The sequence below is a fragment of the Charadrius vociferus genome, unplaced genomic scaffold (assembly GCF_000708025.1).
Source record: "Charadrius vociferus isolate BGI_N301 unplaced genomic scaffold, ASM70802v2 scaffold52, whole genome shotgun sequence".
NCBI classification, from domain to species: Eukaryota; Metazoa; Chordata; class Aves; order Charadriiformes; family Charadriidae; genus Charadrius; species Charadrius vociferus.
The window spans coordinates 1898812-1926211 of record NW_009647572.1 but is presented as its reverse complement, the minus strand read 5'-3'; the positions used below and the strand labels follow the sequence as shown (position 1 = coordinate 1926211).

At 41.4% G+C, this 27400-nt stretch overlaps 1 protein-coding gene across 1 annotated transcript in view; it reads right to left on the bottom strand.

Annotated features, from left to right (window-relative positions):
* Nucleotides 1-27400, bottom strand: part of NELL2 (NEL-like 2 (chicken)) — a 200328-nt gene that overhangs the window by 134125 nt on the left and 38803 nt on the right. The window contains exon 2 of the mRNA XM_009880881.1: nucleotides 6326-6545. Coding sequence (XP_009879183.1) covers nucleotides 6326-6545 — 220 coding nt within the window. The remainder of the gene's footprint in view (nucleotides 1-6325; nucleotides 6546-27400) is intronic.

Sequence of the window (27400 nt, the reverse complement as noted above, 5' to 3'; positions counted from 1 at the left end):
CAAAATTCAATTGATTTTACTGCTCTGTTCCAGGATATAAAAAGCATTAACCAAAAGAAAGAATGGTTGAAATACAATCACAGTACCACAAAATCACAGAATGATTGACGTTGGAAGGGACCTCCAAAGGTCATCTTGTCCAACACCCCTGGCTCAAGCAGGGCCACCTGGAGCCAGTTGCCCAAATGAATCCAATGATTTTATCCTTTAAGGGTCCTAATACACAGTATCTCAAGAGATACGAATTAACATTAGTTGCATAAAGCCATCTAAGCACAAAGGGAGGAAAAGGCTTTATTATATCACTCCACTGTTGCCAATTAAATGAAAATATATGATGGAATAGTGAGACTTAACATATATTACAACCCCAATGCAGATTAAAATCATCTCTCTGCTGATTCTTCCACCAAAAAGAAGCGGAGACAAACTCAGAAGTGAAATGAGGAGGATAATACAGCTTAAACTGAAGGCTGAGAGCAAGCACACAGCAATCAGTGTTTAACAGTGCTTCCACTCTGACTTAAGGCATCACTTCATTAACAGCATTCAAAATATTTACCTTGTTACTGCAAAGCACAACACATTTTAGGCAGGGCACTCTAGCTGGTCTCGGTGATGCTCTCAAGTTAAGAAAACATTTGTAACTTCTTTCAGATATATACCATACATAAATTTGCCCAGAAATATGCATTCAGCTGCCTGAAATTCATCTGAATGATTACCAAGGTGCAATTTGGATTCCCTGACACCACAAAAGTTTTCTTGGAAAAAAAAGGGGGGATCTTATTAATACATACAAATACTTAATGGGAGGATGCCAGGGGGATGGGAGTAGTCTTTTTTCAGTGGCACCCAGTGATAGGACGAGGGGTAATGGGCATAAACTTGAACATAGGAAGTTCCATCTTAACATGAGAAGGAACTTCTTTACTTTGAGGGTAGTGGAGCACTGGCACAGGCTGCCCAGAGAGGTGGTGGAGTCTCCCACTCTGGAGACATTCAAAACCCGCCTGGACGCTGTCCTGTGTAACGTGCTGTAGGTGACCCTGCTCTGGCAGGAGGGTTGGACTAGATGATCTCCAGAGGTCCCTTCCAACCCTAACAATTCTGTGAATTCTGTGAATTCTGTGAATTCTGTGGAAGTATCTCCTCCAAGCTGTACCCAAAACTACCACTGCCTGAACTCCTCTAGTTCAGTGGGGGGAAAAAGGCAATCTCTGTGGAAGAATATGAGGAAATTAGAAAGGGATAGTTACAGGTATCATTTCAGATTCTTTCACTCTAGGATCAGTTTTAAAAGATCTGAATATATTAAATACTACAGAAAAAACATAATCATTATAAAAGGGGAAGACAGTTTTGATAATCAACTAGGAAAAGAAAAAGAAAAGCATTTAATAGAGTAAAGATTACTACATCTGCAGAAAATCCTTTCAAGAGCTACTTTTTGTGGTGACAGCAACAGCCCAGCCTCAGCAAAGGTCCAAGCCACAGATTTCCATGGAGAACTTCTGCACCTGTCTGATAGCGCAGGGACAGCATTCACTACAGGACATTAGAGGGAAACTTCGGGAGAGCAGTCCTGTCAAATTCTTAACACTCAAAGCCGTAAGTAGTTGCATGACCCTACCTCAGTGGAAGTATTCATTTTTGATGTTCCTCAAAACACACCAGCAAAAAAGAACAAAAAACACCCCCATAAAACTAGACAACACAGACTGAATCAATAAACTCTGAATCACATAAACTATTTTAAGTATATAGTTTTAAAGAAAATTATAAAATTAAAACGTAACTGCAATTTAGGAAATTCCCTCAATTGTTGTAAATTATCCTATTTGCACCAAAGTTCCTATACCCATGCAAAGACAGGATGAGCTTTTACTCTGATTTGTTTTCAAAAACACATAAAATATTTCCCAAGCCACTGAATAAATGAATATAACTTTTCCACTTTTTAAACAAACATTTTTATTTTCTTGTGCCCTAGAAACTCTTCTACCCTAGAACCATTAGCTGTTATGAAATCTCTGTAAAATAAAACACATGAAAAGTTACTTGTGTGATGACTGATTATATCCTTCAGCTACTGCCACCTCCAACCTTCCTCACCACCTTTCCACTCCCCCACTGCAGAAAAGCAGGAGCTGGTACTGACTTGTATAAATTAAGAATATAGCCAGGTGTGATTCTATCCCACAAGGCAGCAGTTCAATACTAGAGTAACTTTTTTGACATCAGAGGAGCTATAAAAGGCTAAAGCAAAGGAGTGGAGTCAGGTATGGCATTGCTACTTCTCCTGACAACTATGATGACTGCTGTGACAGAGAGTTCACAAGTAGCTGTTTAAGAACTGAACGACTGTTACAGACAAGCCCCTGGTCAGAAGCAGGCAAGGTCAGAGAGATGGAAACTCAGCACTGAAGGAGCAGTTTTTTAATGTAACCCATCCAAATGCTTCCTTTTTAACTTCTACAGTCTCTTAACTTCTACATTCTCTTGTCTTTACTGTCATTCATCATGAAAGAAAAGGAAAACCATAAGAGATACTATAAGAGAGTCAGAGATGCTAGATGCCTAATTCCAGTATTACACATACCGAAGACAGCCCTTATCTTAGCACAACTAAATTGAATGACCACTACTATGGCACACAGACGTATTTCTGTACATCATAGCACAGAATAGACCAGAATGTGTTTATTAAAAGCTTAAGGGCACATCTAATTTAATAGTCACAAGTTCTTTCTGGCCATACTTTTGTTGAGACTGATTTTACATCTGCTGAAGATAACGAAGATTTTCCCTGACTGTAAAGGAGATCAGATTAGGCCTAACATCTTTATGACAAATTCTTCAAGTTTCTAATATTCTCCCAAACAAAGCAATGAAATATTGACAATATTTCAATTTGTTCAATATATTCATCAATGACCTGGATGAAGGGATAGAGTGTACCATCAGCAAGTTTGCTGATGACACAAAACTGGGAGGGGTGGCTGACACGCCAGAAGGCTGTGTGACCATACAGCATGACCTGGACAGGTTGGAGAGTTGGGCGGAGAGAAACCTGATGAAATTCAATGAGGGCAAGTGTAGGGTACTGCACCTGGGGAGGAATAACCCCATGCATCAGTACAGGTTGGGGGCTGAACTGCTGGAGAGCAGCTCTGTGGAAAGGGACCTGGGAGTCCTGGTAGACAACAGGTTGACCAAGAGCCAGCAATGTGCCCTGGTGGCCAAGAAGGCCAATGGCATCCTGGGGTGCATCGAGAACAGTGTGGCCAGCAGGTCAAGGGAGGTCATCCTCCCCCTCTACTCTGCCTTGGTGAGGCCACATCTGGAGTACTGCATCCAGTTCTGGGGTCCCCAGTTCAAGAAGGACAGGGATCTGCTGGAGAGGGTCCAACAAAGGGCTACTAAGACAATTAGGGGATTGGACCATCTTTCTTATGAGGAAAGGCTGACGGACTTGGGTCTCTTTAGTCTAGAGAAAAGAAGACTGAGGGGGGATCTTATCCATGCTTATAAATACTTAAAGGGAGGGTGCCAGGTAGATGAGAACAGTCTTTTTTCAGTGGTGCCCAGTGACAGGACAAGAGGTAACGGGCACAAACTTGAACATAGGAAGTTCCACCTTAACATGAGGAGGAACTTGTTTACTTTGAGGGTGGCAGAGCACTGGAACAGGCTGCCCAGAGAGGTTGTGGAGTCCTCCACTCTGGAGACTTTCATAACCTGCCTGGATTCCGTCCTGTGCAACCTGCTCTAGGTGACCCTGCTCTGGCGGGGGGGTTGGACTAGATGATCTCTGAAGGTCCCTTCCAACCCCGACCATTCTGTGATTCTGTGACAAGTAGACTGTTCTTTAGCTGCTTCATCCAAAGCTGACCTGATGAGTGACTCTACTTGCCTAAATAACCTAGAAGGCTTTTTTTCTTCCTCTTTGATTATCCAAAGGCCGACAAGGAGACCTCAAAAACAAACATTAAGCACACATCCCTACAGAAAAATTGCAAACACTAGGCATCACTTAAGAAGACACAGTAAGATAAAGAGGTCATGCTAGCTAAAATGGTCGCTGGAGTTTTTTTCAGCAAGGCATGAACTGGGTATTATCTTCATTTTTCATACCTCTAACGTAACATTAGAATAAGAGTACTAAAAGTTTCCACAGTTAAGAGAAAAAGGGCCTCAAAAACACTCATCATTGCCACTAAGTTGTGCATCCACAGTTAAAATACCTACGCACATAATGCAGACCACCCAGTTTCAGCTAGAAACCTTGACAAATGCTTTCCATTGCAGTTACACAGTTCAGATTCTGATATGAGGATAAACAGAAGATGGTGAAAATGTAACAATAAAACCTGCAAATATTTAAGGTATGAGAGGAATTTCTTGAAAAAGTATAAATGTTATCAACATATTGTGAAAAATCTAATCACCCATCCCTACAAATATACCAATATAAAATAATAGGATTTTCAGAGTCCTGTTTGTCACCCTTTTACAACTGTATTTTATATGGGCATAGGCAAATGACATGGATGAACCAGATTCAAATGAGATAAGCAGCATTATGTTTGTACGACCACATGACCTGGACACCAGCACCTCTAATCTTTCCTTTTATTTGCTATGGCTGGACAGAATCAATTTAATGCATTCTTGTTCACATAAGACCAACGGGAGGTCTACTTACCCAGCCTTACTCACTTCAATAATTAATTATTTTCCCAAACAATATCTCAATTTTTTCTGCAGCCCTTCAACGAAAGTCCATTTCAGATTATTTTCTGTACTTTTATCACTCGTTATGTTCACTAAGTAGCACTGTTTTCTCCCACTTGGCCACTCTCCCAGTTAATGTCTCCAGAGTCTGAGAGTTTCACAGTGGTGATCTCTTTGCCCACCTCTGCAGCGATTTTGGCACAGAAAAGAAGGTTTCATCTTTAATTTTGAAATTTCAAATATATTTGTTAATCCTATCAGTAGTCCAGCCAACCCACTTTGTTCCTACAGACGTAGACACAAGCTTTGTCAGGGCACAGCTGGCCCTGCAGACCTACTCTCTCATCTGAGACAGAATAAACTTCCATCTGGGATGATCTGCACATATGGTGGTACAGTCTGAGTTTGCAACTCAATAATCACAGCTGCCCGGTTCTGTCCCTTGCACAGTGCTCACTCCTGCAGATGAGAAGTAGGTAACAGTGAACAGAGAAGCCCCTAGGCTCTTCTATGATACACCATCAGTAAACATCATGCAGGAGGCATTCAAGCACTCCCTTGCAATGTTTAAAGATGCTTTTATAGACCTCGCATAATGATCCACAGGAATGTTTTCCCTTTTTCTCTTCTTCTTCTTGGGTTTGTAGTGTGTTTGGTTTTTTGGTTTTTTTTAAAGGTAACTTGCATAAGATGGGGCTTCTGGAAAATAGAATAAAAGTAGAATTGGACTATCTTCCAGCACAAAATAATTGACACCATGCCTGCTAATGAGAACTTGTACACTCATGAAAAAGGAAACAGATACTTTGCTTTGCCTGAACATCTCTCTTCACATTTTTTTTTTCTATTTAGTAGTGAGACTATCAAGAAAGAATTATGGGATTGTACACAGGAAAATACAAAGAACTATGAACCTAAAGCAGAGATCACCTGTTGCTTGTGCTAGTGATTGCTTAGGAAACGCACATTTTAAAACTCCTTTTTATTCTGTCACAGAATCATAGGGCGGTTATCTTTAATAGCCATTATTCAGACAGATATATAAAGAATATCTTATTTCTCTAGCAGTCGTTATCCCATCAAAGGAATAATCCTTAAATGCTCCATGTCATTCACTTTAGTTTTTTAAGGCTGACAACATGTTGAGTAAAGTGCTCTGCCATTCATGGGAGATGTAAGCCCATAACTGGAGGATTTTTTCGCTTTTTTTAAACTGCTTGCAGTGTTAAAAACCAACTGGTGAAGAGGTGGATGAACAGGGCCAGGCTTTGTGAATCAGTGTAGCTACATTCACATGACAGTTTTACACCAGCTGAGCATCTGGTCCTCACAGTTACGAACGACAAGAGAGAATGGGCTTTTCATGCCCTTGGTGGCAAGTGACATTTAAAGAGTAAGAGCTGTTCCACTTTCCCTTGGCTGATTTGGACTTGTGATTTTTTATGAATCTGCACAATATGCCTACCCAAACACCATAAATATTTGCAAATGACCTGCTACGCAACAATTTTGCCCTAATTTACATTCAATTTTTGACTGCATAAATACATATACTTTCATTAACTAGCACACAGGTAGCTGTACTTACCTGTGATCTAAATGATGAATAGAGAGAATAACCCCTGAATTCAAATGCGCTTGTTTTAAGGTCACCAGGATTGTGAATTCATATTTATTTCTTAGCTTCTGAAAAAAGATTTCAGCTGTTTCTGGAGATGCCTTTACACTTCTTGAAGTATCTAAAAAAAACAAACAAAAAACACATAACAGACAAACACTCAGTATAAAATCTTGTTTTACTTTACATCCTCAACTCAAAGGGCTTACAAAATCACAAGTTACTTCTGAGGAGCCCAGTTGAACAGGCTGGCAAAAGCAGGGACCAAAGTATTTTAAACACCAGCTTTTACATGCAATGGGAACCATTTCAATGAAAGAGAACACATTTTCTAGGACACCTATTCTATTCGGGGGGGGGGTGTGTGTGGTCTTAACACAGGGTCATAACTCTCTTACTTTCTCCATGAATGGTCAGATGGTACCTTAAATATCTCATCCAAAATAAGGAGTCAGTAGCAGTGAAGCACAGAGTGACAACACTGGATATGAGCCTAAGCTGTGAAACGCGACCTTAGCAACTTTTTAACGACTTCTACAAAAATGTTATGCTTAATAGCTATGCAATTAATTTTAAAAAAAAAAAAGAAAAACACAAACATAAACAAAGAGCAGCATCTCTTTAGGGACAATTTACTCAGCATTAAGTAATAGTTACAAATTAATTTAAAAACTCACCATCTTTCCAAATATCTTGTCACTAATTAATCACTATACACTCCAGTTGTGCAGTATGTTGCTAGTGCTTCTTGCACAGGATGTCATGAACATTTGTTGGAGTAATTGCACACACACAATAAAGATTTTGCTTTTAAAAACCCACACCCACACACAACCAAGACTGAAGCAATGTTTCTGCTGAATTTGCATGGAACATGCATAGAAAATACAAAGGCACAACCTTAAGCCCTCTAGAGAGATAATTTATAAAATAAGATGTCAAATGCTAGAAAAACAATTCCCGAGGTTTTCCATAACATTAAACTAGAAAAAATTAATACATACTTTTAATGCACAAAATCAATTCATTAGCATGTGTAATCAACTGTGTAAGACCTAAATCAATTCACAGGCTTCTTGTCATTGCAATTTGACCATCCTGCTCTGAATCAGGAACACTAATTCAGGGACAGCAACAGCAGCAGAGAGCTAATGGCAACAGAAACGGTGATTTTCTTTGGGCAGCACTGGAGCTGAGCTCTCCAGTGAGCTTACACCACTGTTCGGAAAAACAGGTTTATTCTTTAAGCTGTCTCTATGAAAATCTGACTCTGTATTAACACCCGTTTATTGTGGTTTATGGACCAGGAATATTTTTTAATAGGTGTTTAAGAAATGCAACAACTTGTACAACCCTGAAGTCCTAACCAAGCTCCTGCACAGCCTCACACCAGGCTGAATTTAATTCACTTTTTTTACAATGGGGAACACAAAAGACAACATATATAGATAGATAGATATATCCTTTAAAGCTTTTTTTGTGAAATGTCACATCTTTTCTACTGTGGATTGCGTAACTCTCTCACTGTAGCAGACATCCATGGTGTTTTAATGGAATTGTTAATAAATCATAAAGCAACTCAAATACAATTACATCAAAGCGTTCATTTTTAGCCAAGGGACACTAACAGAGTGGAATGACATAGGTTTGCATGCTGGAAGATAGTTTAACTGCATTAACAATTTCTAGCAATATAAACAATCTGCTCCCAAGAGACAGAGCAGAGGAAGGACACACAAGGAACATATTCTCTAATCACGATCACAAGATCCTCACGCATTGCAGCTCTCGGCAGCAGCTTTCCTACCAAGATACAGAAGAACACAGGAAAATACAGATGTGGAACCCACTTAAAAGCCTATCGAGTCCGATTCCTAGATGCAAAGCACATCCTCTGACCCTGTTTGCCATGGAGGGGAGCTGGGTGTCTCAGCTTAGAAAGCCCAGCCAACATTCTCTTCTACAACAGGTTCATGACCACTAGAGCATCTAGAGGGTTTGCTTTGGGGTCCACAAACATATTACATGTTTACACTGAAACGAGAACAATCTCATTTTGCTTAATGACAGAGGATCTGAGGAAGTATTACCAAACTATAGTTGCATGCTTGTGCCCGTAGTCAAGAGCATCTGCCCTGAGGGGCAGAGCTCCCCTGCCCCAAGGGCTTGCAGCCTCAGAAGCCTCTATCAGGATGAGCAGCGCAACTTAAGCTAGATAAAAGTGGGAGAACAAAAACCCAGAGCAGGCTGAGACCACTGGAATGTGGGAAGTCACAGATAAATAATTACATCCCCCTTCCCACATGCACTTTTATTCTAACTGGAGCTATTGGGATGCAAAGAGTGTGCTACAGATGGCCTGGGCTTTAGCAAGGAACCAAACCCTGGCTGTCACACAGAGCTCCCCAGAGCCCTCCCAGTCCTCACCGCTGTTCTGAGACAGGGGCAGAAACACAGAGCTGCCTCTGCGCCTGCAAGGGAGAAATCTTTTTTGAGCTCTGCTCGTATCAGCTCTGTGTATCATTACCCGATCACTAGGTTGAACGAGAGCTTTCAATCCTTTTTCTATAAAACCTTACAATCATGCATCATGCCCTTAGACTATCTTCTTGAATACAGACAAAAGTATCAAGACCTGATTAGATCATGCTGGAAGCCTATATATTAAGATTATAGTCACATTAACTGCTAGAGTATTAAATTGCCAAAACACATGGCCGTTCAGTTTTGGTATTGCAGATTGGTACAGCAAGTATGAACTGACCTAAGAGCTATATGGCCTTTTGAATTATTACCGCTCTGATGAAGCACAGCACCCTTTGCTCAGGGCAGGCACCAGGTGGATTTCCTCAAGACAGACCACTGAAAGGTCCTTGATCCATTAGATCCATTATTTTTACACTAACACAACAGTGCAAATCCCTCATCCCAATTGCTTTTGAACACTAGCAGTAGGTGCCTGATAGATCACCAGCTGTGCTCAATAAATACTGATTCAGGCTTGTTCTTGACATTTGGCTTCTAGTAATCATTTTAAGACCCAAGGAAAATACTTTACTGGAACTGGACTTCTTCCATAATAGCTTGGAAAATCAAACTGGTATATCTCAGATAATAATTTGTGGTTTCTCAACAGTTACATAAAAACCTCATACTGTGAACATTTCTAATACACAAAACCAAAGGCATAAATCTTTTTATATTAGAGTTCAAAAATAAGGAGAGAACTATTAATTTCAATGAGAAACTTGTCTCTAGCCATGATACCTATATATTGGGTTTAGGTTCCTAGAATACTGCATGTGTTTGCTTTGACCACACCGGAACAACTCACAAACCCATAGTGTTAACAGTCTATTTTTAATTTACAGAAGAACAAAGTTTGAAGTGACAAGGAAAGAAACAAATATCCAAACTACCAGCATGTCACACTCCTTGTTCAAGTCAAAGGTTATAGCATGGAAATGCCTTTAGAAGGAATAATAATGCTAATGTGGCTGCTTTGAGACATGCAAGTTGGCGAAAGTACTGAAAACAACACAACAGCCTGGGGGAAGGAGGCTGGAGGAAGGGAGAATGAACTCATACGGTGGTTGGCCATGGTAATGACTTACAAGGACAGTGGCAAACAGTAGGTGGTGGTCAACCTTCAGCTGCAACATCTAGTTATGAGGTGATCAGCTGCCACAGGCACAGAAACCCCAGTCTTTTAAGATCTAAGACTGCAAAGCAATCTGAAAACCCAGTGAAGAAAACCACTGACCACAAGACCTGCAGGAACTCAGCAGCCCTTCAGAGGACAAACTTAGTGGCTGCCTCTACCCTGCGCTTGCAATAGCCCTCAAAATTAGGACACATCTTCCCCTCTCAGAGACAATCTGCAGCAAACACCAAAGCCACACAAGCCTTTCCTGGAGGTGTCAAGTGCAGACATTGTCATTTCAGTCATGCTCATGAGATGACAATTACTGCACTATAACCAAGACAGTAAGTCTAACTTTCAACAGTACTCACTCCACAGGTCCAAAGGCCCTTCCACCAGTCTACACTGGTGCTGCAGAAAGCGGTGGTTCTACCCTTTGCTCTGCCACTAGCCTTTAATTCCTTCTCCTCACCCCTTTGGTGACAGCTGCATTCACGCAGTATGTGAGGAATCGTATCAGGTAACTGATCCAGCTTTAACTAGCTCAGCCGCCCCCTCCCAAAAAAAAAGACGCGTTGGGAGCAGCCATGAACAAGGGACTGGAGGCAAGCAGGAAAACGTCCATGCACAGCATCAACAGCGTACTAAATTGCACAGTGGAAGGACCACATGCAAATGTGGTTTAGGACAAACCATTCATTACAGATGCTTTCCTGTCCACAATAAAAACAAACAGATATTAAAATGGAACGGCTAACTTGTCTTAGCAAAGGGTGTGCTCTTGAGTTTCTGAAGTGCATCTAAAGCTAAACATCCAGTATGATCTGAATTATAAAACAAACTCCTGCAGAAGAGTCTTTGAAGGAGGCACCCTAATTAAGTGAGCTCCACGGTTTGTTTCGTGTGCACATAATCAGCTTTTAATAGCAGCATCTATAAATCAATTCTGCATCTGACTGTAGGTTTGCTGAAGTATCCAAATTAAATTCTAGTGGTTTGTGAGAAAAAGGAGAAGGGCTGCAGGCTGAAAAGAGTGAAAAATATAACAAGGCTAGCTCGATTTTGTTTCATTTTCCTACACTGGTTGGGATACGTGTCACAAACGTGTAATCACATCTTGCCACTTCTTTATATTAACATTTTTGGCTAATCTGTTTCTTAACTAGCCTACACACAGCTTACAAAGGGCAACAATATCTGAGACTGTTTACTTCATATTGTTCTCTTATTTAAGTAACCAACGTGGGCTAAGCTGCTCCCAGCCAATGGGGCAGCATGCAAAGCCAATCCAAAAGCAGAATCTTTACAAGGTTTAAAGGGTACAGCAGGTTTTTAAGTGGAGCAGGGTGCATTCAAATTCAGGAGTTGCATTCCTGTAATGAAAACTGAAGATGGAAATAAGTGAAACAACCTTTATTAGACCAAAACCCTGCTAGACGTGTTATGCTTTAGATACTTCAGTAGGAAGGTTGATTGGTTTGCCTTTTTTTTGGTGTTTTTTTTTTTGTTTTGGGTTTTTTTGGGGTGGGGTTTTTTTTTTTCAAATACACCTGACTCTTTATTTGAGCTGATACACAGAATCACAGAATCTCCTAGATTGGAAAAGACCTGTAAGATCATCTAGTCCCATCATCAGCCTAACGCTGACAAGCCCACCACTAAACCATGTCCCTAAGCACGGTATCTACACAACCCTTAAATACCTCCAGGGATGAGGACTACGCCACTGCCCTGGGTAACGTGTTCCAAAGGTACTGGTTGATAAAACATTTTGAGCTACTTTTCCTGTATTATTTGCTCATTCTCTTCTCATAGATTCCCAATCTATGGGAGGAGCGGCTACAGTTTTCCAAACCCATGTGAACCTGACTTGGTTTCTCCAAGGCTGTAGGAAGCAGCTCTGCAGGACTCTGGGGGAAGGTGTTGCAGTTCCACCTCAAGTTTAAAAGACTGCAAGATACAGGGTAAACACCGACCCTCTTAGACTGCCACTGGAGCTATTCCCAAAGTGTGTGCGTGACCTGCAGGGCCCAGGAGCACTGCCCAGTTCCCAGATCTGGGTGAACACTGGGACAACAATCTAATCGTACGTCAGGATCCAACTGGGTACATCTAGACCTTCATGCACCCAAGTGCTCCTTATAAACTGGTACAACCTGGTCTCACCAGAACAAAGACTCACAAATGCCCGGAGCAAGGACTGTAGTAAGTCTCCCAAGCTGAAGGATCAGGACCTTGCGATACTCCACAGACTGTTTAGGGGGGATACCCCACAAACTGCCCTTGTAGTTGAGACACTACCACAGTGACCACCAATTCTGTGTGCCTCCCTTCTTATTTCCATTCAAGAAATGCTTCAGCAAGGATGTACGCAGAAAGTACTGCAATGGATGGGAAGGAGAAAAGGAGGAGGGCAAACCGCACTTCAGCTGAAACTAAACAATCGAAACAAAAACTGACTTGAAGCCAAATCATTAAATCAAATAAAAACCAGGGGGGAAAATGTCACAGTTTGTTCTTGCAGCATTTGGGGAGGTTCCAATGTACCTTTGCTTTGTAGCTTTCTCTGTTCTGAATGTCAACTACAGGCTTTGGTGTATCATCCAGCAAGGGCTTTCCTCCAGCTCAAACTATATTTCAAGTCCCAGGAGTTGCAATGGACTGACACAGGAGACTAAAAGAAGGACCTGTCTCTGAACATACACATTTGTCCCCCAATTACATTGACTGTTCATACTTAGATCCTCAAAAAATGTTTATTGTATCACTTCTGGCCAAAACTCTGTCTCACCTACAAGCTACACACTTGTGTGTTTAAAGTCATTTTGGCACAGCTGAGAACACAAATCCACTGTGGGACAAGAGAGGGAAAAGGTACTGAGAGCCTGGACACATGTGCTTGAATTGAACTGCAGTGTTCCGGATTTGAATTAACCAAACCATTATTAAGGACCTAACTTGCTTGTGTAATCGGGAGTAGTTTGTGCATTTGCATAATCATGATTTCATTCAAAGTGCTTTGTTTGTAATGTTTTCTTCTCCATGGTCAAAGTCCCCAGGTAATTTTTGCCTGGTTTGTTAAGCTTGTTTGCTTTTTGAACTTTTTTTTTTTAAGCTAAAACAACATCAAAAATTGTCAACTATGCAAATGAAATTAAAATAGAACATGAACATATTTAATAGGGGAAAACCTTCTACTCGCTATGATAGAATAAGATAATTGAGCAGTAGCAAGCCCTCAACCATTTCTGCCAGCTCCTGGCACTAACTTGGATGACTCTTAAGGAAAGAGTCTGCAAATCCAAGACTGTCTGGGGCAAACTGCAGCTGTAATATGTTATGCATTCACCGTAAATTGACAATAATACCACCAAAATCTGTCTAGAAGCATTCTGCAAAAGAGATGATACCATGCTAGTTTGAGAGTGATTACACTAGCACCTGGGTTAAGCCTCTGAGCTTATGTACTGGCAGCTTCTAGAAACCAAGGAAAGTCACACCAAGCTGAATCTTTCTGTAACGCTAAGCTTACCTTCCCACAGCCCCACTACTGACCTCCCCTTGCTGAAACAGCCTCCTTTGAATCCCTGTGAGTGTGCAGAGCAATTGTTTGGATGCTAGCCACTAAAATATGATCAAGCTCTTTCAAAGCACAGCCAAACCCCTGAGATGATCTGGAGACTGGGGCCATGAAATCATTCTTCGGATTGCACATGTACCTAACTAGACCATGCTGTGTAGAATGGGGCAGGTGGATCTTTCCTTCCAGCCCAGCCACCTACTCCACAAGCAGAATCCAACCGCTTCGGTGGAGCTGTCAAATGAACGGCACAGCTGCTCGGCACAATTCCCCACCTGGGTTATAGATCGGGGAAATGTCCTTTTAATGGTGGTGCGTTCTCAGTGTGTCAGCACCACAAGACAAAAAGCCATAGGTAGCACCTTTGCTTGGTTAGTAGAGCCATACAAGAGATCAAGTGGCAGGTTCACACCACTATAAACATCTATTTGAGCATCAGAACCAGGCATCGCAGCCCTCAATCTCAGGCTTAATTTGCCAGAGCCCAATGCTAAGACACTTTGACATCTCTTATCCTCCCCTGGGCTGTGGTCCTTTCGGCAAAGGAGGAATTTACACCAGGATTATAAGAGGGAGCCATGTGCTGTAAGGTAAAGCAGCCCGGCTGCACCGCTACAAATCAGGTGCGCTCTTCCAAAAATACGTAGGGTCCAGGACTAAGGGTTTCATGGCTTTTGGACTCAGTAGGCAAAAATTAAGTAAGAAGTAAACAAATGCAGTAAAGGTTCTAGTGACTGTATCTGCAACAGTTTATTTCTGACAATTCTTCAAACCTTTTGCAAATGAAAGGATAGAAACCTGATTGTAGGAAACCCTGAACTTTAAATGTGTAAGGCTCCAAATTAGAAGCCTGTATTCTTAGCACAGGAGGCTGAAGCAGCCAATTTGCTTAACAAACAATACAGATCCTACCACGCTAGATTGCTACTGAAACAACTCCCACCAAACTGCCAAAGAAACCGTGAATATGCACTCCTGAACATTTCTGAAAGGAATATAAGGAATGTGCGCATCAATGCTGGGGGAAGCTCTATAGAAAAGTACTCTCAGGAATTTTGCATACATGATAGAGACAACCGCTGTTCCTTGCCCACAAGAAATACTATCCCTTTTACTGTAACTATGTCATCATGCAAGATACTATCACCAGGAGAGAGGGTGTAACTCAGTGGGGACCTATTACATGATAACAATGTGATGAAGATAAAAGATGAGTTCTGTTCTTGTTACAGAAATTCCACTCCTAAGAAATTCACAGAATCACAGAATCACAGAATGGTCAGGGTTGGAAGGGACCTCTGGAGATCATCCAGTCCAACCCCCCTGCCAGAGCAGGGTCACCTACAGCAGGTTGCACAGGACAGCGTCCAGGCGGGTTTTGAATGTCTCCAGAGTGGGAGACTCCACCACCTCTCTGGGCAGCCTGTTCCAGTGCTCCACTACCCTCAAAGTAAAGAAGTTCCTGCTCATGTTAAGATGGAACTTCCTATGTTCAAGTTTATGCCCATTACCCCTCGTCCTATCACTAGGCACCACTGAAAAAAGACTGCTTTTTTTTTTTCAAATGAGTGCGTATGGTATGCTCTGCTCCAGGTATTTATTATTGTAATGCTTTCTGGTGATTTATAGGTTCTGGGTTATCAATTATACGATGCAATAGGTTTTTGATTACTAGTTTGCCTGGTCTATATTCCAACGCTATTCTCGATTCCTCTTTATATTCTGAAGACTCTTTGTATTGGCTCCTTCATAGGTAGTATCAAGTGCTGCTACTTGTGATGACGTTCAGGTTTTTCAGGGCCAATACCACCATGAAACCCATAATGTTTGAAAAAGGACACAGAGGTAGCATAGAGTGGGATTTCTCTCTGCTTCTTCATTTCAAGACAGCTTCCAGCTACATTTAAAAGTTTTGCTACATACCTGAGCTTTATACATATATGTGTATATACACACACACGCTCTCTCACACCCCTTTAGCCACAAAGCAGTTTTCTAGAAGCTGCTTTGAAAACACCTTGAAACCTGTGGAGAAAATCAAGCCTGTCTTGTTTTCCTTGCTGCTGCCATCTGTGGCATATGCACCTAGTTATGCTTGGCTGCATACTGTCATATGAGCACTTTGTGTCAAACTGACCTAACAACAAACAAAAATATCACGCCGAGCAATGCTGTTAAGACTGGGACACAGACTGAAGAGCACAAGAAAAATAATGCAGCGCCTTCCAGCCCTACTGGTACTGTAATAAGGGCACGACACACATGATAACTGCTAAAAGACTGAATTTATTTCCAGTCCCCAGTCGTATAGCACGGTCAGGATTTAAAAAGTTATGCAAGTCACGCCGAGGGGAAAGACAGGAGGAGGAGGCAGTGTTGTCAGACTGTTCCAAATGAAAAAGCAGGCTACCGAAGGTAAACAAAGCCTAATCAATTAAAAACAATAAAGTACAAACTTAACAGCAATAATAAACGGTGCAAGCAGATTATGCTACATGTAGATCAAGCTAGATTACTTGAACTACCCTCCTCCCAAAGATACGACACACACAATTCAGGCTTCTCAAATATATCATATTCCAGTGGTGAACTGGGCCATACGATGACAGACTGTAGATCAGCACCCACCAAGGCACCTCTGGATTAGGATCATGCTGGGTGTCGAAACCGCTACAACCTCTGAGCAACACGCCACATCTCTCCCTTACCTAGTTCTCACTGTCCAAGTGTCAGTAAGACTTACTCATGGTCTCTGCTCCATCATTTTCTCTCAAAACCTCCTTTCCCTGTGACCAGTATGCCGCTCCTGAGGACCTATCACCTGCAGCCTGTGTTTCACAGAATCATTTAGGCTGGAAGGGACCTCTGGAGGTCACCTTGCCCAACTCCAATCATTTGTGGGTGCCCTGGAGGGTTTTGTTTTTTTCCCCATTAAGAATCTGTTTCTCCCTCTTTGCAATGGTTTGGATCTCTCATCCTTCACCTCTGGCTTTCTGGGGTATAATTGTTTTTTTACCCACATTAGGGTTAATTGCCATCACCTCACCAAAATTCTAAGTGTTAGGGCTGATTTATTTTCATACAACACAACGGTGAGCTTAAGAAAGCATCGATATGAGATCACCCTAATTCCCCAGGTGGCAACAATGATGTGGTCTGCATGACAGATTAACTTCTGACACAAGAGAATGGTCAACAGTCACCAACTTGGAGAGCTCCAGAAAACCCAAACCTTCATCCCAACAGCAAAAACAGCAGAGCAAGGCAGGGGAGAGAGGCCACCACTGGAAAAAAATTACATCTGAAGCATGCCAGGCATATCCAACAACTCTGTTGCTACCCACAGGTCTCTGGCAGAAGGCTGAGCAAACAGCAGCAGATGGGAGAAGGCAGGAGACTGAACCGTAAAGAGAATTCAGGTACCAGCAGAAACGAGGGAGAAGTGGCAAAGGGACCACACCTGAGAGGAGGGAGACCCATGCCACCAGTCTTACTGGCATTCTCAGAAAAATCTCCACTCACCTGACATCTTTTTTGATGCCAGGAAAAGAAAAGGTTAGAAGGATTTTTAAATTGGGAACATCAAAGAGAAGGGATACCAAGGAATGCCATACACGCAGTTCAGCTATAAGCCAAGCAGACAGACAGAAAGTACCTGGGGGACTCAAGCTACAGTTGCCAGAGTTCCCAAAGAAGCTGAGGAGGACCAGAGTTCAGATTCTCCAGCAAGAAAATGTCTTTTAAATCAAGTCTTAATGGAGTCCATGCTTCTATGAATGTGCCCGCTAGCCCTAGTGAAGCAGCTACAGGTTTTAAACACATACCCAATTTATAGACTTGGATGAGTTAAAATTAGAAATGCTTCCAAACCCTGAATTCCTTGCTCTTGTACGTGAGTACCATTACAATATACTTAAGTGCATCAAAGAACAGTTTTAGAGAGAATACAAAGGCACCGGTTTGATTTTAATGAGTATTAGGTGTTTGAGAACCCTTTGTGTCTTTGAAAATTTTTTCCTATACTAGAACAATTCCACCAATACCCCAGATTCCCAGAGTACAGAAAAGACTTACAGGGTTATCCACCCCATCCTTAGCATGTTGCCTGAATGTCACACAATGACTACAACATAGCTAATGTTTCCTAGATTTTTTTATTTCATGCTGTCTTCTACAAAATCAAAAGTCTGGAGATTTCCACCACTTCCTTTTGGGTAGCTATTCCACAATCCAAAGTAGTTCACTGTGAAAGTCTCCTTTTATCTTAAATCCTGTCCATTTATAATATCATTACATTACTCTTACCTCTAGCTCTTTGAATACTAAATAATTCCTTCATTTTAAACCGCTAAGAATCTTCTAATACTAGACACTTATCATGCCACACTTTTGTCATTTCTTGGACAAGCTGTACATACTCAAGTTCTTTCAAAAGCTTTCTTAGTAAGCCAGTCCTTTTTACTGTATAATCAGGTCTGCTGTTGTTCTCTTCACTCCTTGCAATCCATTGATATTTTACTGAAACACAGAAACCCAGAGTGAATGCAATAACCCAGATGCAATCTCAGTTAAAAAAAAATTCAAGCTCCCAGATCTGTTACTACAGTATGCTTTCCTTATTCTTCAAATGCTAATAGTGTATGTGAGGATTCTTAAAAAGAGCATCACTGAACAGGGTACACAAGGTTTTCCTCAAGTCTACCCCGCTCCTTGAACGGGTGCTGAGCAAATCTGGGGACTGTTTCAAGTTCAAGGGATATTAGCCAATGTTACGGGAAATCTTAAGAGTGCCTTTGGAACAGCCGTGGCCCAATACACCAATGCATGCTTAGGGAGTTATTAAAACAGATTATTGACCTCAAAACCACTAAAGCTCCTTTGGAATCCTTCTGGATCATCACACAGCTGTATTTAGAGACTGGTAGACTTCCAGCCATGGAGTCAAGGCTGGCACATGTATTCTTCACTTGATAGGATAAGCAGTATGGATGTTACCAACGTCTAATTATACTTAAGTAAGCATTTATGCTGGGGAAACCATGTAAACGCTGCTTTGTCTAACAGAGAGAACAACTCTACAACTGGAGGTCTTTTTCTTATTATACTCCCTCTATGTTTTCAGAGAGGGAAATTGCCACTCAAATTCCACTAAAAGAGTTCTCAGTTATGGATCGCTAGCAATATTGATTGTAATGGCTCCTTTGGAAACATTACCATCTATCGTAGCAATGTTGCTGCTGCTGCAAATATGTTAATCTGTTAAAACCTTTTTGAACACTGTCTTCAGAAGTCTCTTTTAGTCTACTCATCTTTTAGACCATCCCCATCGCTTTAGCACCTTGCAACACCACAGAGTTGTGAGCAGCATCTCCCAAGAGTAGCATCTCCCAAGGCGGCTCAAAAAAGTCAGTTTTCTACGCTTGCACTTCTCTCAGAAGTCATCAGGATCAAGCACCCCAAAAAAAGTATGCACCAAAAAAAGACAAGCAAAAAACATATTGTGTATCTTCACAAATAATTAGACATTTTTGCTGTAAAATTATTCCATGTTGAAAACGGCTACAGCGTTGTTTTCCACCCAAACATGGTTTAAAGAAAAGTGGGGAAAAAAAAAATTTATTCCCTAAATGTGATCATAACTTAAATAACACATTTACTAAAAGTTAACGTTTTTGAAGTTCAGTAACAGCTACCTCAAATATCTGAGTGAACATTCATAATGGGTATTTATTATGGAAAACTGACCAGGCAAAAAAAAATGAAAAACTAAAGTACCCTTTCTTATCGTATTACTTCTCAGATTTTCCTGAGAAGAAATCTTGTGGACAACACCAAGATGGAAAAAAATAGCATTTCTTAAACATTGAGGCAAAATATAGAGGAATTTAACCAAAAACAGATGGACAGAAAAAAATCAGTGAAAAATTATTTTTTGCCCCTTATTCAGCTGTACCTTCGCAGTGCAGGAAGAATACAGCTTCTCTGTGGATCTGCACGTTGGCACACAACCAAATGGGACAAAATATAGGGAACTGAGGAGTCACTACATGGAAGCACAGTTTCCCGTGACAGCTATATATAATCTCCAGCCCTTATCCACTGGTTTTAAATAACTTACGAGCTCAGTTCTGTACCTCCCTTAAGACTCAGTGGAAGCAGTGAAGTTAACCATTCTTGGAGTTATTTTTTCAAGCTGGCACCTCTATGCCCTGGAGGACACAGGCTAGAAGAGTGTAAGCAAGGGTGGGAGAGTAGGAAGTCTATTTCCTACGTTTTATATGCAAACAGTAGGGGGAAAACAGACATTATGACTGACGTAGATGAAGGGATGTATAGGAAATGCTGCTGTCCTCTCTGAAACCTCGCTGGAGAATGAACCGTGCTGCAGTGGGGGGAAAAACCATAAAAAAACCATTAACCTAGCTCATCCCAGCCACGCTTCGTGACTACAGAACTATGTCACAGCAAAAGCAATTACATAAAGGTAGCAAGACCTCGTTTTCCCATGTCACTACCCCTTGCTAATGCAATCCTCCCCCAGCAATATGGAAAGACATGCTGGACAGCTACCCAGAAGAGTCACTGTTCCCCCTCTCCGGGCACATGTCCTGCAGGTGCTGGGTTCTCTCTGGCATGCAGGACAGATGCTGTCCTGCTGTCAGCATCACATCTTTAACTTCAGCCAAGACCACTGCCCCCTGCTACACTGCCAGGAGAGGCTGCCTGGTGAGCAGCCATCTGCGCTTGGCTGCTCCTGATGTCAACGTCAACATGGAGAGAGGCCTCCTTGACCTCCACTCCTCCAACCATCCTGCCCCTTTCTCAGGGCATCAACCAGGGTTCTGCCCCACATCACCACACTGACACCGTCTTCATGTATACGCACCCCAGAGCTACACATCACACTCCTCTTCAGCTTTCCAACAAATACTCCAGGTTGAGCCTCAACAAGGCCTTTGTATTTGCAGCATTTTAGAAAAGGCCTCATTGGAAATGTAGGAACAAGCAAATGCAATCCTGTCTGTTATTAAACAGTATGAATTGTTTTGGGCAGCAATGAATGTATAAACAGAACATGGTTATTTGAATTAACCTGAATGCTCATTAAAAAAAAGTTTTAGAGAATCAGCATTGTCCCAACAGAAAAAAAAAAGACTCCTAGGGACTTCAATTTATTGCAGATATTAGCCCCAATCTGGCTGTGAAAAGCACCAGCTCAAGCCCCCGAGAACACAATAAAATATGATACTCCTCTAAATCAAGTCACACCCTCTCTGATTAATAAGTGCAGGTACTAATTCACTCCAAAGGTTGAGGTAACAAGGGCTGGAGACGTCAGCTGTCCCACCAAGCCCAGGCAAAGCCACGGAAGTCATGCTGCTTGGCACCGTCTCCCAAGGCGATGTGGGCAGGTAAGGTAGGGTGCCTACACCAGCAAGCAGATATCATTTCTCTCCCCACGCTGTAGCTTCTTCCAGAACCCATGCTCTTAAGAATTTAACAGACTGAAAGGTGACAAGAGCCCATCTCAAGACACATGGCAAGAGATGCGAGTACCAAAAAAAAAAAAAATCAAAACCCGAAGGGGGAATATTTAATTTCTGTTTAAGTAGAAAAACAAAACAAAAAAACCCACAAGACAAAAAAGAAAATTTTGTGTAAAATACTTTTTCTTGTGATGAACAATGACATAATCTTTAAAGCCGTACTTAAAACAACTTTACTGCTTCACACTTACACCTTTGCAATGCTTTATGTGCCTAATACACACTCTCAGAAACACTATTTATTTTAAACTTTCAGCATTAAGACAGTTGCAATCCCCAAATGCTACAGGCCAAGTTTCTTTGTCATTCCTTAACATTATTTTGTATCAACTATGCACAAATTACTACACACAGGGATTACAAGCTTTTCTTCTCTGGAACCCTGAGTTTCCTTGGTATCTGCCGTACACTAAGTCCCCACTCCTTTCCACTTCTCAGTCCTACCCTCTGCTGTACCGTTACAAGCATCAGTTCCAAGTCCACAATATTTAAGCTTTTTTCTCCCCGTAACTTTTTCCGCTTCTATTTTACAGATAAGGCAGCATGGCGTAGGTAGCAAGCAACACAGTCTCCAGGACTAAGTATATTTGTGATTATTCAGCAGTGTGTGGTTATGCAGTAGGTAAGTGCATCAGAGTTCTCCACGCGGGGTAACTCAGCATGGTTTGGGATGGGAACTGGATGGAGGATTCTCACCTACTACCTCCTCCGGTTTTGGGCAGGTTCTTCAAGCAGCAGATGTTTCCCAAACACTTCTTCTTGCTACCACCACTAACAGAAGGAGGAAGATGCTGAACATTCAGCTCTTCTGGAGGGAGGGGATGCCTCACAGCAGCAGTACCTGCTCCACAGGCCCTAGCAGAAGCAGCCCAGCTCTTCGGGGCTCTCATTCAACCCAGATCCCCAGCAGCATCGATCACAACCCTGGCAGTGCTGTACCACAATGGTTACCGTTTGCATAGGCACAAAGGAATATGCACTTTGGAATGTGCCAGAGGTGGAAGGGGATGGGGGCACCGGGGGGAAAGTGCAGGCTGTTTTTTCAGATACACCAAAATCTGGATCTCTCTGGCTACCACACTGCATAGAGTAATTGCTTTCACAAGGCATTTCTGTCACTGAAAAACACTCCAGTACTTACTGAAATTAAACTCAATTATTTCAGTCTTTCTAAAAACTAAAGGGTGAGGGGGTTTCTTTGTCTCTCTGAAAAATCCTGGGAATTTTTATTATCTACAGATGATCTCTATGCCGGAGGTCCCACATTTTGAGGATTCAGTAATTCTGAAAGAAACCAGCTTGATTCCAAGACCAAAAAAAAGCTGCAGATAGGTTTTCACTCTGCAGTCAGCCATGCCAGTTGGCAACATTAGCATCCTCTCCCCCAGCTGTCTGTTACCGCTCCTCCGGGAGCCAAGTACAGCTGGAGAAAGGGGATTTTATGGGACTCTCTAATCCATGTCACTGCAGTCAGCCAGGTTCGCTCCTGAAGCTGCCCGACTTAGCCATCAGCAGACGTGGGAACGCTCATATGAACTCTTGCTTTGGAAAAGTTGTGGGGACAGTAACCTCTAGCTCCCGGGCAGTGACGAGCAGCTGGGAACAGTAATATTTTCAGCAGGCTCAGCTGGAATGTGAAGAAAGCATCTGTCCATAGTTTCAATGACAGGTGGCAAGGAAAAAAAACCTATGTGTGAAGTGCATAGGCAATGTAAATTCTACTTCTACGAAAGAAATTTTACATCTAGTTTTAAAGCTTTCTTTTTAGCTTCTTTATTTAGTAATGTCCAGAGACGATGTCATGGGCCAAAACCAGTGATCTTTCCAAAGGGATACAAGATAGATATACAGTAATATTGCCTTGCCAGCATTTTAAAAATAATGGACTAATGATCCAGTCATGCAGCAATAGGTAACAAATCATTTACACCAAGAGGCCTATTTTAGTTTTGGGTTTTTCCTGCCAGCAGTTTGTGCCAGCAAGCCCCAATTCAAAGAACAGTAGTGCTGGATCCTTTCAAGCAGCTCACTGACAGATGTAATCATTTCTTTGGTGTTCTATAGCACATCTTGTTCCCCATCAGAATATACCATAGCTTGCCTCTAGAACTGTCCCTCCTCATCAGAAATATCTAAATAATATTTATAACCATATAAAGAGTTACGTATCCTAACTGGCAGAGAAAAAGCTTATCATCTGAATGAGTTCCAAGTTCCGCATTCAGATACACAAGCTCCCACATTTTCATGACTGCTATGCCCTTTTTATCTTTTCCTTAAGTATGTGTTCCCGTGCTTGTAACCATCTGACTGCACACTTCAGTCCACCCTTTAGCCCCTTCTTTGAGGAGTATATACACCTTCTGATGGGCACATACTTTTCTCACGCATCACCTGGCTTTCATTTTTGGTGCTTCTCATCCCCTGATGTACAATGTACCTTCCACCACTCACCACTGCTGCTGGAGGCAGTTGGAAGGTGTCTCCATTACTACACATACCCTCTTTGGACAAAGATAGCCTGATGTGTAGGATTTGCTCTCAAAAGCAAATAAGATACAGAAAGACTATCAAAATATTATATCTATAAAATATAAATAATACAGAGTCTAAAGGGAGGAGGAAGAGGTCAAAAAGTTACTGCCTAGAGGAGTGCCAGAGGACACCCAGTTATTCTTGCAGCCCTTATTTACATTCTCACACCTCAGAACACCATCTCCTATTGCAAGCTGAAATCCCTGGCTTCATTGGGACCTTGCACGTGCCTAAAGTTAAGTCTCCTGAGCATCGACTTAAGTCAGATATGTCTGACCCATCCAAAGCCCTGAGCACCCTCCAGCCTCTGTTGTTGTGGTTTTGTCTGCCTTTGCGAACTCCCCTGCAGTAACATATGCGACAAGTGCTCTTGCAGCAATAGCATTTTCGTATTTGCAAAGAGAAGTGGCTACATTGACCTTCAACCCCACCAATCTCCTCAAATTGTATTAATGCAGTATATTTACAAAGAAAGAATTACACAAAGGACAACCGGTATTTCTCCAAAAGCCTTCTTCAACTACGTTAGTTACACTTCTATCCACCCACCTGATTTGGGCTTTACCTTTAGTGTCATCCCTGTTTGGCCAAGGGAAAATGAAGGTATTGAAAATTTCACTGACTTACGTAAACAGGCACCAACAGAGAGAAGTTTGTGCTGTAGATATTCTGACTTGTGTTCTGTTGCTCTGACCAGAAGAGGAATAATTTTCCTCTCAACATATTTTGACATAATAATATCTGCTGTTGGCTAGGAAGTGCTGGCAGATGTTCACATATAGCAACGCTAACATTTTGGAAGACTTCCTCCTGTTTTCTATTCATAATTGTAACTTCCCACAAGCTACGCTGGAATATTTTACAATTACTTTGCAGATCACATTTCCAGAAAGAGAAGTCCCTGCAGCTAACTAGAGCCAGATTATAGTGGCATTCAGGTGCTACCCTCAACTACAACCAAGGAACATCAGGCACCTAAAAAGCTTTAGAATACAAGTCCACCGCATCTAAGCCTGCTGAAGTCAATGGGAAGTTTTCTGTTTCCCAACTCTCATACTTTCTATGAGATTTTTACAGTGACAGAGCAGATTGGTACACAAAAAGAAAGGCCAAGTGGCCGCAAATTTCAAATGGCTATAGTTATTTCTAAATCAGGGACTGTATAAGAAGCAATCTCAACGCTCTTGAACGGACTGCAACAGACTAAAACTACCTTCAGGGAGTAACTGCTTACTGTGTCATATGGCCTAGAAATCTAAGTACCTTTGAAAATCAATTACACAAAGAAGAATTTGTCAGAACAGCCAATTAGATGCTAGAACCCTCGTTTTGAAAATTGATGCTACATCTAATTAAGTAGTCAAAACTGACTTTTCACCTAGAAACAGAAGGAAAGAGACTATTCTGCTTTAGTTGTATGTACAATTCTCCCATCGCATAGCTTTAATTGTTGGCAGTTCAACCTGCCACTTTCATAATTTCTTTCTAAAATACAGATCAGCATTTAGGCTTTCTTGTATGTTTAAAGCATGTGTAAAGTAAGGCTTTAAACCTTAATGTGGTCTATCAAAAAAGGCAACATACTAAAATGTCATAGCTATGCACATTGTACAAGAAAAGATTAAATATCTGAAGAAACCAAAAGGCAAAGTACCACAAGTTAAAGCTTCCAGAGTAAGTTCACAGATCATTTAGTGTCATTTGTGTCCTTGTTACAAAACTCATTTGTGTCGAGGACTAAGGCTGTAGCTGGAATAAGGAAAAAACATGCAGGCAAACACAAATTTAAAGCCAGCACATACATATATTTGAAATTCACACACTGCAAATACATATGTTAAGAGGCATACATCGCAGCAATGTTCCTACAGCGTGAGCTCTAAGAGCAGAACAAAAAAAATAACTAAGTGGACCCAGTGGTCTGATCAAGGAAGGAAATTTCTCTATTTCTAAATGCAAGTTCGAAAATGAAAATCTGTCTGCTCAGTATGGACCCCATTTACTGTAAGAAAATCAGCAGTCATCTTATGCAGGAGCAGGAAAAATACCTCCAGTCCTGCAGGGCGCTGAAGACTTCCCAAGGGATACTGAGTGACTTCAACCACCGTTTAGACCCAAGTGTTTTCATCCTTGTTATACCCCCAATCTCTCTCAACAAAATAAAAAGGTTGGTGTGAAAATTTAAAACACCTGTCTCCTTTTGTTAGGAGTGCTAACCCATTTAGGAACTGTGTACACTCATAATTACAAAGAAAGAGGGAACAACTTAAAAAAAAATTCATTAGTAACCCAATGATTTTTTTTTTTCCCAACACAGGGAAAATATACAATAAAAAGTCTTATTCTTACAAACCTCTAACCCTGTTACGAATGAAGTCAAAGGGAGTTTTGACTTCCCCCTCACCTCAGCCCATTATAGCACAATGAGGCCTCGACTCAGAACCATACCTTAAAAATCACAGCTATTTTAGGACACAAACCCCACAGCCACACAAATGTGTTGCCATTCTGAGCAGTCACCCCCTTCACAGAGGACTCTGCTCTGCCGTCACAAGCCCACCACTGATGTTTAAAACCAGCATGTGTCAGTGTTTCTGAACGCATCTGCCCATGTGTCTCCACATTAATGTCCATAGTGACACATGCTGGCTGTACTGGGTAAGAACACCGCTAGAGACATCACCTTAAAAAAAAAAAAAAACCTTTGGCAACTATTAGCTTCTGATAAATTACCTCATTAATACAAACATGGAAAAGAAATTCCCTTTCCAGATCTTATCTCCCTTGAATTACAACTCTTCTGTATGGGAAACACAGCCTCTCGCCTGTTGCGCTAGAAATGCTTTCAGATTCGAGCTGAAACTCCTGGCACGACACAAGAAGGCAGCAATCAAGCCCCCCTATTTTAAAAATACAGGCTGATGCAGAGATTTGCTCTTGCTCCACCAGATGTTAAGCCATATTCCTTGCTCTTGTTTAGTCACGTTTCTTAGGAGCATTTCATCATCTTTCAAATAAGATGGAAAACAAATGAAATTAAAAAATAAAAATTTAAATTGCTTTTAAAAGCCTTTTTTTTTTTTAAATTAAGATAGAGGTTTTTGCTCAAAACATTCCCGACTCCACCTTCATTTAAGGTATCAGTGCACTATTAAAGCGTAATTCAAAAATGCACAGAAAATGAGCAAGTGTAGGCAATGTAACCTATGCCAATAAATTCACCTGGCCATCGAGAGTTATTTTACAGTGCTTTAAGAATTTCAATATAAGGAAGTTTAATTATTTTTTAATAAATCACCTAAACGTATTTTTGAAAGATGGCATAAGACTAATATCTTATTTTCTATTCCCAAGATGAACGCCAAAAAAACCCCATCACAAGCACTAAAAGAGACCGAAACTCATTCTTTGTTTCTCACAAGGGCTACGATGTAGAAGCTCACAAGGGCTACTTTCCCCTGATAAAAAAGGGTATTCTTATTTTCAGCCATCTGCCTCACTCCTCCGGGGCACTTCATTTCAGCATTTTGCTCGATTCACATGAAACTTTCAGTGAGCATTTCCTTAGCTGGAACTGGGGTATGTTTAGCCTTTCCCAAGTAAAGCAGAAGAGTGGGTGGTGCTATTATTCATCACTGCACCCCACGACTCACAAAATAAGCCATCTGCCATCCCCGTTCCTGCTGTACTTTAATTAAGCGTCTACCAATCAAAGGGAAAAAAAAAAAAAAAGGGGGAGG